The 17,053-nt window shown below is 33.5% G+C and overlaps 1 protein-coding gene across 2 annotated transcripts in view; it reads right to left on the bottom strand.

Annotated features, from left to right (window-relative positions):
• Window positions 1-1,961: 1,961 nt before the first annotated feature.
• Window positions 1,962-17,053, bottom strand: part of KCNT2 (potassium sodium-activated channel subfamily T member 2) — a 371,426-nt gene continuing 356,334 nt past the window's right edge. For both annotated transcript variants that reach the window (XM_033196980.1, XM_033196979.1), the window contains 2 exons: window positions 12,718-12,802; window positions 1,962-4,458 (listed from right to left, as the gene is read on the bottom strand). In XM_033196980.1, the coding sequence (XP_033052871.1) occupies window positions 4,347-4,458; window positions 12,718-12,802 (197 nt within the window). In that variant the 3' untranslated portion in view covers window positions 1,962-4,346. The remainder of the gene's footprint in view (window positions 4,459-12,717; window positions 12,803-17,053) is intronic.

Here is a 17,053-nt window from a genome sequence, read left to right on the forward strand (position 1 = left end):
TCCAAGTACAAAGATGTCCAGCTTGGTGTCACTAGAATGAAATGTATTTTGTGTATGATACAAAAAGAAGAAAATACAAATCTTGAAGTAGAATTATATTATATTTCCTTGGAGTGTGACTAATTATAGTGCAATTTGTGAAAGATTTCTATTATTTATTTTTAGAAAAACAGGTCTTTGTTTTGTTTTTACAAACACATATTTAGATTAAGTAATAAAATACAATTCTATTGGATAATAATATAAGCATATTGTTTAATTATAAGTAAAATTCCTTTTTTTTTTTTTTTTTTTTTGAAACGGAGTCTCGCTCTGTCGCCCAGGCTGGAGTGCAGTGGCCGGATCTCAGCTCACTGCAAGCTCTGCCTCCCGGGTTTATGCCATTCTCCTGCCTCAGTCTCCCGAGTAGCTGGGACTACAGGCGCCCGCCACCTCGCCCGGCTAGCAAAATTACTATTTTAAAGAACAATTTGCTATAATTTTAGATCGACCTACATGATTTAAGCTGGCATGTCTATTTCTCCCTTCCCACAAATGAGTTAGTCCTATAAACTATAGGACTGGAGGCAGTCCTATAAAAAACAGTAGAGAAGATCAAAATGAAATGAAAAGTGTCTAATGCTCCACAGGATGAGTGCATTGTCTGTCTGCAAAGTTTCCCAGCAGGTGCTATTTAATTTGTTGCATTTGCCCAAAGTCTGTCTCTCAGGTTTGTAGAATTCGGTATCACCATTATTTCATTAAACAGAGAACTGCTGATTTGTGCATAATTTATCAGTCGGGGTTCTGTTTGGACACAGTGATTTGGACACAGAACATTTTATACTGAGATTTTTAAACTATAACAGAGCAATAGAGTAATATCAGATCGGTTAGTAATAGTAAAGAGAACTTGAAAATAACATAGCAATAGCAGACGTAAGGAGCATACATTATTTTCAAGACCAAGATAAAGTGCTCCAGGAAGAAATTCCAGGACTGCCCTGGAAATCAAGATAGCACAGCTGTGGCTTACAGAACAGCAGAAAAGTCATTATGGTGCCGCACTGGCAGATTTTGCTGGAATTTCACCCTCTAGGGTGCCAGAGGAAGTTTTTTATGGGAAAGCGTCTCACTGGAAGCACACCACTAGAAAATCATTTAACAGGGTGCTGAGGAAAGCGTCAGGCCGCCAGGTGTGGAGCCCGTCTCAGGAGAAGCCATCCATACTGAACTGTCAGCAGTCTGGTGCTGCAGAAGCCACATCTGTCACAGGAACCAGTCTTTTTGAAGGAGGGAACAGGCTTTTCTTGGAACTTTTTCATCTGTGCTCATTGATGTTTCTCACTATCAAGATCAGGATATACAGGAAGCCAAGAAAAATACCACGGAATTCACCACCATGTCTTTCTTCAAGTCCCAATTCCCTAATCTGTCTTCCTCCTCCTTTCCACTGTTCAGAACCTTCTTAGATCTGTTTTACATATAATATCTAGGGGGTTTAGCTGTGTTTGGCAGGAGGAATAGGGAGAAATGGAAGTATTCCATTTTCCTGGAAGTCCATCTTTACATTAAAAACTATTTTTTCTTTTCTCTAACCAGAGATATCTGATTCTTAAATGAGTGTATTGTGACATGATTCTGTGTCATAAAATACTTCTCTCTTCTGATGTCTTCACTAAGGTTTATTTTTTTCTTACCTTCTGTTTTCTTCTTGCCCCCTTTTTTCCTAAAGTTCATTTCCTCCCATCTCAACTCTCCTTCCATGCTCACTTCTCCTTTTCTGAAATAGTGCAACTATTCAGAATCTATTATGTTAAGATATAATTCAACAGAACTTTATTTATCATTATATTTTCCAATGAGATCACCTCCATAGTTAGTTTGGGTTTAAAATATAAAACTGCAAAATGATTTTTATAGATCCAACACATAATTTATCCAAGCAACTGAAGTTTTGGCAAAAAAATCAAGAGTTTTCATCATTAGAAATAATTTTATTATTTATTTTAAAGCAATTCAATGTAACTGGTAGCAAAATGGTACAGACATCAATTCCCATTGGGCTACAAGGACTATTAATGACTTCATATTTTATTTTCATGTGCAAGTATAATTATTTTAAAAAGGCAACAGTTCATTAAAAGTCTTGTATAAGCATATTTTTATTTGTTTAAATAACAGAAAGACTAATAAATTATCATTATTGTAGCAAGCTGGTATGAACTGTGTCAAATATTAAATTTGGACTAATGTTCATAGTCAAAAATAATTATTTTAAAATTTATGAAACAAAATTTTTAGTTATATAGGAAATATAATCATATCCTAGCTTAAAATCCTAGTCTCAACAACTGTCATAATGCAAAAATACTAAACGTCAGATCTTGTGGGGAAATAAAAGATTTGTAAAATCTTACATTTATTCCTAAAAATAATGAAGTAAAAAAAGTCAACTTAAAGAAACATCGTACTTGACTCTTGATATGCAAATATAAAATAAGTTCAATAAATTTATTGTTTTTCTCTATTACATATATTAGTTCCATTCTGCCTTCAGTTTTTAACAATTTATATGTGAATGTGTGTGTCAAATGTATTTCCAATGTTTATAACATATACACATATATGCATACAATCTTTAAGTTTTAAGGCATGCTTCCAATTTTAGGTAACCTGTTATACATTCTACTTCTCTGATCAAAGTAGAGTAAATGCAGGGTCTCTGTTTTAGGGGTAATTCTTGGTGTTCTTGTTATTCTAAAATATTAATAATGTAAAATACCAAAAAGAAAAAAAGACATTTCATAGTCTCCAAGCCAAATTATATAATGACTATAATCTTTGATTTCACGTTGCACTTTACACTTTTATTTCTGTAGAATTATTGAGAGAACACTAGAATATCTTTTCTTAAAAAAAGTATTATCCTTTAAGTTGATCTGCTTCATTATGAAAAGAAAAAATTTCCCTTTCTAGTTTTATATTTATTTTTTGTTGTTGTTGAATTAAAATCAATGTCAAATTCAAACAGAATTAGAATAGTATATATTTAAATTTACCAATGTTTCTTTTATAGGAACATTTTAACACACTTCCACTACCTGGTAAACTATATACACATACTCTTGTGCTTTTTTGATCTATTTCTCTAGGGGGTAAATGCAATACAGGTAAAAAATGGGTGTCATAAATGGTCCATTTATATTTAAATTTATGACTCAAATTCTGCATGATTTGCATTAATCTTAAAAGCCAAGAACTACCTATTTTTGTTTTATGCTTTTCTCTCATATAGTTGATATATACGATTTCAAAATTAAGCCAAAATTTTTAATACACCCTTCATCGAGTGTTATTGTTCCATTACCAAAGACATGAGAAGGACTTTTATTGTTTTGAAGTGTCTTCAGATTCCATAAAAGGTATAAATTATCTTCTGTCAATTTTAAAAGAATTTTTCTAATGAAATTTACTATACAGATATATGAAAAATGGTAAAGCCCAAGAGCCTAAGGACAATCATTAGTGTATATTTCAAGAAATCCAGTTAATGTTTTAATCCTTGAATTAAATTTAAGTCAACAAATGTGTATTAAGTATTTTCTCTATGCTAGGCATTCATTTAGGAGAATAATAGATATTTGCTTTATAGTATGCTTTTCTTGGCATAAAATGTTTGCTAGACATAAAATTACCAAAAAGTGCAGGAGCTTAGTATTTCTTTTTATGTTTTAGTTTCTTCAGTGTAAAACATGCTATGAACATCTCAAATTCTAAGATAAATATTTTTATATCATAAGGCAGAGAAAAAAAGTTAAAATGACTTAAAGATTCATATTCTAAAGCAAACTATGATTCTTACACAAAAGTCAGCCACACAAGTTTGTTGGTTAATCTCTATGTAGAGAAGACTAGACAATTATGATGAGCTCAGTTTTGTAAAACAGTAAGTTTAAAGAATATGATATGACACATTTAATTTTGAAGAGGAGCAGCAACATTCTGTGTCCATTGTGATGCACCAAATAGAGTTAGATTTTGTCAATTTCATAAAACCTTAATAATTTTTAAAACTGGTTTCATATAGTTTGGATTATTATAAAATAATTAAATGTCAGATTTAAATTTTTGTATTTTAATATAGCTTTTCAAATCTATTCCATTGATGTCCTTCAACTATTAACAGGGAGAGTACCAGTAAGTACATTAAATTTCAAAATGATCTATACTTCTAAGAGAAGAGATTATGTTTTTAAATATGAGAGAATTACATGTATTTCCATCTAGTTTCTTTCGTGCCAGCAAAACTTTTCTGGTTCCAAGCAAGGTCCCTGTAGGAAAAAAGTTTCTCATTTTATTTTTTATCAAAGTTGAGTTTCTTCCCGAGAATCTTGACCAGTGACATTGCAGATGCTGTTTCTTCGACTGGGCTCACTGTTTGGAAGGTAGGCCAATGGATCTGGTCGAATTAAGTATCTAATAAAAGAAAACAAAATAAATAACTTTGCAATAGTAAATACAGGCAACATTGATTCACACTAACACTTTATATTTCTACTTTATTTGTTCAGTTTTCAGATAATCTAAACTGTCTATATACAACATTGGTGGTAGAACTCACTGTTTAGTTGGCCTTTACAATTTGGCATGGTTAACATTATCATTTTCATACCTGAGAAGATTATGATGATGAATGCTGATGAATCAAGCACTATTATGTTTCTTCTTCTTCCTCTTTTTCCCTGTGCATGTTGGCTGTCAGGCATCATTATTTTTCAATTATAATCAATTTCAGCACCTTCGTCTCATCAGAGTTTTATGATTTAGTATGCTGTTGACTTATTATCTCTTACTTTGGCCATTTTTCTATGAAGGAGACCTACATTTTAGCCATTATTCTTCCATTACTTAACTGTTCCTTGTCTTATTTTAATGACTTAAAAAAATTAGGAGATTGATGTAAATGGTTTCTGTAATCTTTTCAATTTAAATATTTTATGAATCTATAAAATCAACAGTTTAACAAATGTTTATAGTGAATATAATGCATAATGTTTAAATTAGCTGAAAAATTATTTATCTAAAATTCAGGTTATGGTATAGTAAGTGATAATATTAAAGTATGGAGAATCATTCTTAACTAATTCTGCTAGTAAATATAAAAATGTTTATCTGCCAAACTCAAATATTTCATTAACGTGAGAATTTGTTTTAAGAGAGTTGTCTTACTTCAGACTGTCAAATGATGTACAGGCAAACCTTTTTTATTGCTTTTTACTTGATTGTACTTTGCCAATATTGCATTATTTATACACGGAAGCTTTGTGGCAACCCTGCATCAAGCAAGTCCATTGGAGACATTTTTTCTAACAACATGAGCTCACTTAGGGTCTCTGTGTCAGATTTGGTAACTTGAACTTTTTCCATTGTAATTATATCTGTTATGGTGATCTGTGATCAGTAATCTTTGATGTTCCTATTGTAATTGTTTTAGGATACCATTATCTGCACCCATATAAGAAAGCAATTTTAACCAATAAAATATGTGTGTTCTGATCACTTCACCAACTGGCTGTTCCTTTGACTTTCTCTCCCTCTCCTCCACCATCTGTATTCCCCAAAACACAAGAATATTAAAGTTAGATCAGTTAATAACCCAAAAATTACTTGTAATTGTTCAAGTGAAAGGAAGAGTCTTATGTCTCTCACTTTAAATCAAAAGCTAGAAATGATTATGCTTAGTGAGGAAGGCACATCAAAAGCTTACATAAGTTGGAAGTTAGGTCTTTTGTGCCAGTTAGCCAAGTTGTAAATGCAAAGGAAAAGTTCCTAAAGAAATTAAAAGTGCTACTTCAGTGAATACACAACTGATAAGAAAGGTAAACAGCCTTACTGAGATGGCAAAAGTATGAGTGGTCTGGAAAAAAGATCAAACCCGCTACAACATTCCCTTAATCCAAAGCCAAATCCAGAGTGATGCTCTACCTCTTTTCAGTTCTCTGAAAGGTGAAGGAGGTGAAGAAGCTATGGAATAGGTTAGCTACAGAAGAGGAAGCTAGCAGAGGTTAGCTCATGAAGCTTAAGGAAGTAAGTCTCCTCCATAACATAAACGTGCAAGGTGAAACAGACAGTGCCAATGGAGAGGTTACAGCAAGTTATCCAAAAAATCAAACTATTAATAAGATCATTGATGCAGGTGGCTAAATTAAACAACAGATTTTCAATTTGGAAGGCAGACTTCTATTGGACAAAAGGTGCTATCTAGTACTTTCATAGCTAGAGTGGAGAAGACAAAGCCTGGTTTCAAAGCTTCAGTGACAGGCTGACTCTTTTGGTAGGGGCTAATACATCCGGTGACTTTCAGTTGAAGCCGGTGCTCATTTACCATTCTGGAAATCCTAGGACACTTAAGAATTCTGCTAAATCTGCTCTGCCTGTGCTCTAGAAATGGAAAAGCAAAGCTTGGCTGGCAGCACATTTGTTTAAAGCATAGTTTACTGAATACTGTTGAGACTTAATGCTTAAAAAAAAGACTGTTTTCAAAATATTACTGCCCCTTGATAAAGCACTAGGTCACCCAAGAGCTCTGATGGAGGTATACAATGAGATTAGTATTGTATCATTCTTGCTAACCCAACAGCTATTCTGCAGTCCATGGATCAAAGAGTCATTTCAATGTTCATGATTCATGGGATGAGGTAGAAATATCAACATTAACAGAAGTTTGGAAGAAGTTGACTCTAACCCTTATCGATAACTTTGAGGGGTTCAAGACTTCAGTGGAGGAAGTAACTGCAGTTGTGGTAGAAATAGCAAGAGAACTAGAATTAGAAGCGGAGCCCAAAGATGTGACTCAATTGCTGCAATCTCTGACCAAAACTTGAATGAATGAAGAGTTGCTTCTTATTTATGATCAAATAAATTGGTTTCTTGAGATGAAATCTCCTGCTGAAGATGCTATGAACATTGTTGAAATGACTATAAAGAATTTATATTATGGGCCGGGCGCGGTGGCTCAAGCCTGTAATCCCAGCACTTTGGGAGGCCGAGACGGGCGGATCACGAGGTCAGGAGATCGAGACCATCCTGGCTAACACGGTGAAACCCCGTCTCTACTAAAAAATACAAAAAACTAGCCGGGCGAGGTGGCGGGCGCCTGTAGTCCCAGCTACTCGGGAGGCTGAGGCAGGAGAATGGCGTAAACCCGGGAGGCGGAGCTTGCAGTGAGCTGAGATCCGGCCACTGCGCTCCAGTCTGGGCGACAGAGCGAAACTCCGTCTCAAAAAAAAAAAAAAAAAAAAAGAATTTATATTATTACATAAACTTAGTTGACAAAGTAGCAGCAGGGTTTGAAAGGATTGACTCCAGTTTTGAAAGAAGTTCCACTTTGGATAAAATGTTATCAAAGGGTATCACATGCTACAGATAAATCTTGCATGAAAGAAAGAGTCAATCAATGCAGCATACTACTTCATTGTTGTCTGATTTTAAGAAATTGCCACACCATTCAAACCTTCAGAAACCACTACCCCAATCTGTCAGCAGCCATCAACATTGAGGCAAGACTCTCTACCAGCAAAAAAAGATTATGACTCCACGAAGATGCAGATGAATGCTAGCATTTTTTAGCAATAAGCTATTTTTTAATTAAGTACATTTTTAGACACAATGCTTTGCTTTTGCACACTTAGTAGACCACAGTATAATGCAAACATAAATTTTGTATGCACTGGGAAACCAAAAATTCAAGTGACTCGCTTGATTGCAATATTCACTCTATCGTGGTAGTCTGGAACAAATCCTGCAGTGTCTCTGAGGTATGCCTGAGTATCTTCAGTAACTGCTTCTTGAGCACCTGTAGGAAACTGTGCTAACACTTTAGAATTTAAAAAAATCACAAAACTTGACCTCTATCCGGCAGAAGATTAAAGCATAATTTATGAAGTAGATATAATGGAAAGAAAAAAGAAATTCCAAACATCATACAAAGTGAAAAAGAACAACAGAGAGAATTAGGAACTACTTTATTGATGGGTTGGGTTGAACTTGCCTCTCCAGGCTTCAGAGAAGATTTAGGAGGACGGAACAGGAGGTGACTCCAAATGTTGTCAATGGAGACTACAGAGGATGGATGTTTCTGATGTGCTTAGAAAGGATTTGACTTTAGAAAACTGGTAAATCATGGTAGGTAAAGTCAGAAACAAAGGTAGGAAACAGGTAATGAAAGACCTTAAGTTTCAGAATAATTAGTTTCAATTGTGTTCCAAAGGCAGTAGGAAGCCACTAAGGGTTTGAAAAGGAGAGAAAGAAAATAAATATATGCAACACAGCATTCTAAGAAAGCCATGTTCCAAGTCCAAATGAAAGAAGTATTTCATACTTTTATAATATTTTTAAGAGGCAGTATATAAAATGAACAGGGAAACTAATTAAAAAGTGAGAACTCTAATAAAGATTGCACTGTTTTCTTAAAGACTGAAGGAAAAAGTTCATAAAATATACTCCTTAATGAAAATGAGGAAAGGCAATCAAAAACATTGAGTCTATTTTCTTTGACCAAAAAAAAGTTGAGATTAGTGTTCTTGGACCTATTAACTGGATTTTGTCATCTATGCACACTGCTTTATAATTACTTTAAATATCAATAGCATTGTAGATTGATGAAGAAAACTAATAGTGCAAATTATACTTTTTAATACCATATCATCTAGTGATTTATTATTGTTTGTATCAAATTCATGTTGCTTCTTCATTTAAAATGAACTTCTGAAAGTGAATTTTTAGAAAAACATAAAAGAAACCAGTATAATCCATTATCCTCTACATTCATTGATGTAGTAGCAAAAGTTCCTTTTCTTACTATTATCATTACAAAACCTCTGAGTCCAATAAAGCAAATTTCTTAAACTGTGTTTTTATATATTACTTGTCATGTTAGGCATCTTTCAAATGATAATTTATCATTGCTCTGGTTCCACTGAAATTTAATTATCTTAGTGTCACAAATACAGATCACTGCAATGGTGTAAGTAAAGCTTTTGTAAATTTTTTTTAATAGCAGTCATGTTGATGTTTTAGCTTAAAACTAATAAAAAATAAGAGTATCTAAAAGGCGGAAATTTCTCTAAAATATGTCTACTTTACCTGTCCACATTGTGACATATGTATTTTATTCATAAGTAAAAAGATTAAACATTATTTGAAATTATAAACATGAATATTTGACAAAAGGACATGTTCTTAGACTCAAAAGGTTGACAGCATTTTCTTTGAACATTCTGTCAAAAATAATTAGGGAAATGATTGTATTAAGCTAAAGAAATATAATTTATTACAAAATAAAAATAAAGTAAGCATAATTTTTAACATTCTGTATAATTAACCCAATTATACTTATTTGAAAAAGAGGTATAAGAAGGCTGGAATTAATATGAGTAGATTAGATATTTAATAAAATTATCTATACTATGGACTTAAAAAGACATGTATAAATGTGGATGCTAAGAAAAAAGAACAGCTTTATTTTATTATCCTAATATACCATGTGAAGGGTCCAGGATGAGAAATTAAAATCCAAGTACATCATAAATAAGAAGTTTTCCTCTAATTGAAGTCCTTTATAAATTCAGTACCACCATCAGATACAATTTTTGACAGTGACTTAAGAATTCTACTAGCTTAAATTATTATTCGTCTGTTTCCCCAATGCTCCTGTATTCTAACCAGTATTATCAGATGATAAAATAAAGCAATATTATACTAGATAGTTCTATCTCAGGTGCATTTTAGGAATCTCTTCACACTTATTTGGGGTCAGATTTACTCCTGCTGTTTTATTTTCCTAATAAGTTTTTGAAATGCTTCCTGTTTCTGCCCTAAAACAAAACTCTCCTCAGTAGTTCAACACTCATTCTTCTACTTTTTCTTCTGTATTTATATTTTTTGGGAAAAACATTCCCTATTTGCCTTTTTCAGCTGGAAGAGAAGTAATATTTTTGTTTTCTATAGAAAACGGGCTTATCTTCAAAGTTCTAATACTATGTATCTCAATGCTTTCTATACATTTCCTCTTTGTACTTTAAATAGTATATTTGAATGGATGGACGAAGAAAATTTGTGGTATACAGGCAAAGTAGAATACCATTCATCCATAAAAAAGATGAAATTCTGTCATTTGCAGCAACACAGTCAGAACTGGAAAACATTATGTTAAGTGAAATAAGCCACAGAAAAACAAATACCATATGTTTTCATTCAAATGTGTGAGCTGAAATAACTGATCTCATGGAGATAGTGGGTAGAATGTTACCAGAGGCTGGGAAGGGTGATGAGGAGGGGAAGATGGAGAGAGATTGGTTTATTAGTAACCAAAATACAGTTACACAGAAGAAATAAATTCCAGTGCTTCAAAGTACAGTAGGGCAACTATGCTTAACAAGACTTTAGGCCGGGCGCGGTGGCTCAAGCCTGTAATCCCAGCACTTTGGGAGGCCGAGACGGGTGGATCACGAGGTCAGGAGATCGAGACCATCCTGGTCTACACGGTGAAACCCCGTATCTACTAAAAAATACAAAAAACTAGCCGGGCGACGAGGCGGGCGCCTGTAGTCCCAGCTACTCGGGAGGCTGAGGCAGGAGAATGGCGTAAACCCGGGAGGCGGAGCTTGCAGTGAGCCAAGATCGCGCCACTGCACTCCAGCCTGGGTGACAGAGCTAGACTCCGTCTTAAAAAAAAAAAAAAAAAAAAAAAAAAAAAAAACAAGACTTTATTGTATATTTCAAAATAGCTGGAAAAGAAGATTTGGGATAGTCCTAACACAAAGAAATTATAAGTGTTTGGGGTAATGGCTATCCCAATTACCCTGATTGATCATTACATATTTTATGCATGTATCAAAATATCACATGTACTCCATAAAATGCACAAGTAGTATGTATCAATAAAAATTAATTCATTAGAAAGTCAATATTTATTAAAAATACATATATACTTGAACCCACATATCATCTCTCTTTTTTTTTTTACTACCCAACAACCCCTCTTTTCAGCCTGGAAGATTGTCTCCCCATTCTGACTTGTTTTGGTGAAACAACATTTTTATTTTTATTTTTGCAATCACATGGTTTTGAAACCCTAAAGCTATATTAGATTTCTTTTTCAATTCCCAAATCAATCATCAAGTCTCATTTTTTGCCTTCATAAATCTATTTAGATAGGGGCTTGCCTTTGCAATGCTTTATCTTGATGCTATGACAGATGGTTCGTTCCCTCACACCTGCTTTTTAATTGTTTACCCTACATTCATGTTCACCCCAACGCTAACCCATCCTGTCAATCAATTCTATTGTTTTCTGCAGAACTCCTTTAAAAAAATCATACCCTTTCCACTCCAGTCAAAATCTTCCACAAAACTGACAACATATCAAAGAGTCTTCTAAATTTTTGCACATTATTACATTTAGTCCTAAACCTCTTGCATGGATCCATATTATGCTCAGCATCACAAAATGTTCCCAGTTCTGCTAGTCTCTGACCTTATCACTTGCTTTCTGGATTACAGATGCAAACACATCCTATGGATCTAATATCCAACAAAACATGTGGATCTTTTGCACTCGTTTTCTGTCAGCAATACAATCTATAGTTAGCTACCTTGGGTAAACATCACTTGATCTACCCCAGGACAGGTCGTGTATCTCAAGGGCAGATTCTTCTAAGGAATTTCTTTCCTAGGCTTACACCAACAGCCATCAAAGTGCCTTTTCTAAAGTCTTGCTACATGCTTGCTCATATATGTCTAAGTGCTGTTCATCATCTCTAAGACCAACTTTAAATCCATTTTGTCATCTAAGACCTTTCCAGAGACAAATATAATTTATTTTTTCAGTATTACATTTACCTTTCAACAGAAATGCTAACTACACAAAACTTCTACTCCAGTCAAATTGCCACTGAAACACTTTATGCAATTCCTGTATAGTGCATTTTCCAAGCCATTCTTCCTGTTCTGGAATGTCCTCTCTTCTCCACCATCACAAATTCTATCTACCTTTCAGAGTCTAGTTTAAGCCTTACATTCTTTATAATTGCTCCAACCACTCAATAAAGTCTCCTTCTATTAATTCAGAAAAGCACTGTCTATCTCATTCAACTGATTTAGTTTGTTAGTGACAAAGTCATATTATGTATTGCTATTACATTTTTCATGTGTAAATTGTAGCTTTGTTAATTACAGTGTAAGGACTTCGAAGTCAGAGAAAATGCCTTAGTCTATCTCACATATTTAGGTGAGTGCTACAACTGTATATGTTCAATAATTATTTTTTGAGAAATAAATTTAGTACCATAGACCTTTATCTATAAGTGCTTGACCAATCGTAATTCGGCTTTTGGAAACTTGAAGGTATTTAGAACTAGACAGTGTGGGATATTTCAGGTTTCCTGTTGAGTTGCTCTTTTATTCTTCCAGGTCTTCCCTTATTTTTCCAAATATTTTTTAGCTCACAGAATACAGAATTCATGCTATTTCTTTATTTTATACTCCTTTTAAACAATCCTAATTTCTATATTACATGAAACACATCAAATGCATTTGTTTATTTACAAAATTAGGTATAGACTATTTAAGCACTTATAAGAAAAATAAGAGGCTAGGATGGCCTAAATGAAAGTACAAAAATAAATAGTAGTTTTCTAAAAATATATGTGTTATATGAGATATAAGATCAACTTACACAACATCATTTAGCTCTATTCTGGTATCTGGAGATGGGTTAATCAGGATGTAGGAGAGGGTACTTTGATGATCATTCATTTCATCTAGAAGATAAATAAGTGACAAGTTTGTTATACTACTTATAGAAAATTACAGGAATTACTATCAAACAGCTTGTATTCAAACCATATAACCGTCAACAAGAACTTATGTAGTTTTGTCCACAGCATGATTGTGCATGTCAGTTTGGCTGTTTTCAAATTACTGTCATTGAAAATATCTGATGGGTACTTATTTTTTGTTCCAATAGATGATAAAATAAAGTATCTAATTCTGTTCAGAATAACCACAGTTATAATCTACCTTTTATTACACTGAAAAAGTATTTTTCTTTAATAAATGCCCAGATAAGACATTTACTTGATTTACTATGCTTTATCAATTATAAAAAATAATTATGGCTATAGATAACAATCCTAGAAAAGAATATCCACACAGGAAATTCTTGGGAAAAATAATATAATTACATTATGTTTAGAAAACATGATAGATATGTGTCAAAAAAGCTTGAAGACCCTAAATATGTGTTTGGCTTTGCTACATGACACATCTCATGTAACTCATCTTAATGCTTTTGCAGAATGCAAATAATTCTCTGGAACAGAATTTAACCATGAATTTTAAGGGAGGTGTACTGCTGAATCATTTGTTTTTCCTAAAGCTATATATATAGCTTTAGGAAAAACAATGGCAAACAGCTTTGGGGGTCTCAATTTTTTAGATTTCAAGATTATCGTAAGATGTAAATATAAAGTTATGTAGATGTATACTTCAATAAACGTAATTCCTCCCATGGGCAAAATTTTCAATCTATGAGAATTCTCTCAAAAATCCTGTTCTTGAGCTATAGTATTCCAACCACTGCAGCTGCAGACAAGAATGGCTCCTGAAGAAAGAAATAATTTTTTCAGTTTGACTCAAAGTCTAAGAATAAGTTTCATACCAATCTAAGAATCAGTTTCATACCAATACCAACAGTATTTAGTGCATACTCAAATAACTGCATTAAACTAAAATCAAGATATTTTAAGCCCAACATAGCTGACCCTGATGAACAATTTGCTGCACTGGAATATAAATTACTTTCATAAAGTAATGTTGACTACGGTGTCCCTCTAATGAGAAACCTTGTCAATTTAATATGAAAGACACTATTTTCAGCTATGATATTTCAAGTTGATATGGAGATGTGCCCTATTTTTAAAGTGTAAAAACAAAATCCTTATCTTACGAGGCAGATAAATCACAAAATAATTAAACCCACTATGAGTTTGCCAGTAAAAGTATTACAACCAATAGCTCACCAAATTCATAATCAAATAAACTAGTATATTCAGTTCCACATCTATGGGATACACACAAGGAATTGTATCATGCCATAGTGTTACGGTTGCCAGGAAAAATAGAGAATGCCCATGAAATTTGAATTTTAGATAAACAACTACCATTTTTGTTGCTGTTGTTGGGATCTCACTCTGTCACCCAGGCTGGAGTACAGTGGCTTGATCATACAACTAATATTTTTTAGAATAAATGTATGCCAAATAATGCATGTGATATACTTATACTAAAATATTTTTGTTGCTTATCAGAAATTTAAGTTCCATTGGGAATCCTGTATTTTTATTGCTAAATCTAGTGGTCACATCTAGTGTTAGATGGCTAGGTTAACTGGCTGGAGATTAAAATTCCAATGAATATATATTGACGCTTACTACAAATAAGGTATAATTCCAACTCAAAACATATTTTGCTGGTAGGAGATTACTTGGATTATTTCTCCATATGAAAAGAAATTTTGATTCATATGTGCTCTTTGAGAAATGCCCCCTTGCTTGAATTTCTACAACTGTTCTGCAAAGGTACAGATTGATAGTGCATTGTGGAGACTAAATTGTAATAATCTAAAAAGTAAGAGGTGGACTAGAAAATCTCCATCTTATTTGACTATATATGAAACTCTGTTTCTTTTATAAACAATGACATTATTGAACTGTGATACAAGAAAAACAATTTAACAGATAACTTATCAGTCAATATCAATACCTAGCTTTTATCCTTGATTATTAACAGGATATTATACTCATTTTTGGTTCCAGAAACAAGCCAAATTCTATTAGTGACCTGATTTATCTGCTAAAAATGTAAAAATTGTGTAGTTAATTGAGAAATTTCCAGCAGGAGATACGATTTTTGTGTCAATATTATTTTTTCTGCTTAAGCAGCCTGTATTATTTTTCCTACTGAAGATTTTTATTTTCCCACAAACCACAGGGGCTGGAGCAAGCATTTTGTCAATGTTTTCAATTCAATTCTTATATATGGCTTATTACGACATAGAAAACATCATAATCAGAAATAATCTCTCTGGGTTTCTTTCCTCACCCCTCATTGACTTTTCCTCAGGGAGAAGGAATGACTTATCTTTTAGAATTAGGTAAAAAGAATTTGCTGACTTCAAAGCTATTCTCTTTTTCTTTCATGTGTGCCTTGCTATAGGGTACAGTTTGCCTGCTTGTTCTCTGCCATGCTGCTTTGTGGAGAAGGCCTGCAGTTGCCCCTCTTTTTTGTGACTTTGTGTTTAAGAAGCATTATATAATGCTAATATAAATGATGAGTTAATATAAATTATATATAATATAATAATATACATTATATATTATATATTAGCATTATATAATGCTAATATAAACGACGAGTTAATGGGTGCAGCAAACCAACACAGCGCATATATACATATGTAACAAACCTGCACGTTGTGCACATGTACCCTAGAACTTAAAGTTTAATAGAAAATAAATGAAAATAAATAAAAACAACTAAGTAAAGCTATCACCCATGTCAATGAATGGATCTTAATTGATTCTAATTTAAACAAACTAAACATTATGACATTTGCTGAAATAAGTGAATACTTAAAAACCAAGTGAATATTTGATGACATTAAATAGCTACTTTTAATTGTGAAAATCCCCCGTGGTTTTGTTCTTAAAACTAGTTCTTGCCGGCGCAGTGGTTCACACCTATAATTCCAGGACTTTGGAAGGCTGAGGTTGGTGAATCACCCGAGGTCAGGAGTGAAATACTAGTCTGACCAACATGGCAAAACCTCGTTTCTACTAAAAGTATCAAAATTAGGCAGGCATGGTGGCACATGCCTGTAATCCCACCTATTTGGGAAGCTGGGGGAGGAGAATCACTTGATCCCGGGAGTCAGAGGTTGCAGTGATCTGAGATGGTGCCATTGCATTCCAGCCTGGATGACACAGCGAGACTCAGTCTCAAAAAAAAAAAAAAAAAAAAAAGAAAGAAAGAAAGAAAAAGAAAAGAAAAGGAAACTATTTCTTAAATTATAGAGGTAAAAACTAAACTACATAATGTCTGAAATTTACCTAAAAATAATGTAAGAAGTGAGAGAAATGGGTGAAATTAGTGTGAGTACACATGAAGCAAGACAGGCCTTTGAGTCTTTTGTTTTGTTTTGTTTTAAGACAGGGTCTCTACCGCCCATGCTGGAGTGCAATGGCATGATTATGGCTCACTGCAGCCTTGAACTCCAGTGTTCATACAATCCTCTCACTCAGCATCCTGAGTAGCTGGAACTACAGGTGTGTGCTACCACATCTGGCTAATTTTTTGTTTGTTTGTTTTGGTAGAGACAGGATCTGATGTTTGTTGCCTACCTAGGCCATGAGTTGATAACTGCTGAAGCAAGATATTGGGTAAATATTGTTTCATTATACTACTCTTTCTACATTTATTCTTGTTTGAAATTTTCTTTATCACCTAAGTCAAAAGATTTAGGTAGAATCGTACAAAAGCACACCTTTTTCTCGGGGAATATAAACATTCTTTAACCTGACATTCTTGCCATCAATCTCAGCACATGATTTTAACTCCTACTATCATATGAATGATGACTCAACTTCCTGTTAAAGTAACTACAAGTTTACCACATTTAAAAGCATGTATTTTTCCCTCATTTCCAAATACCTAAGGAAAGAGTTCCAAATGTGTTCAATTTCTATATTTCTAACTTTTTCACTAATGAATCAATCTTAACATTTAAACATGCTCATCTCTCTTTGGTCTTCAAAAAGTAGTTTCTCTTTCTTCTCCACTTCTCATCCAGCTGTTTGCACAGTTTTCATTTCTCTTTCACAATAAAGCTTCTTAAAAAAAAAAAAAATACCTGCCATGGCAGAGTTGTCACCTGGTATCCATTATTTTCTTCCTTAATAGAGATCTGAGCCACCAAAAATAAAACATACATTCTTGACAATGGGATATAGTGG

The sequence above is a fragment of the Trachypithecus francoisi genome, unplaced genomic scaffold, assembly GCF_009764315.1.
Source record: "Trachypithecus francoisi isolate TF-2019V2 unplaced genomic scaffold, Tfra_2.0 Lachesis_group5, whole genome shotgun sequence".
Classification (NCBI taxonomy): Eukaryota; Metazoa; Chordata; class Mammalia; order Primates; family Cercopithecidae; genus Trachypithecus; species Trachypithecus francoisi.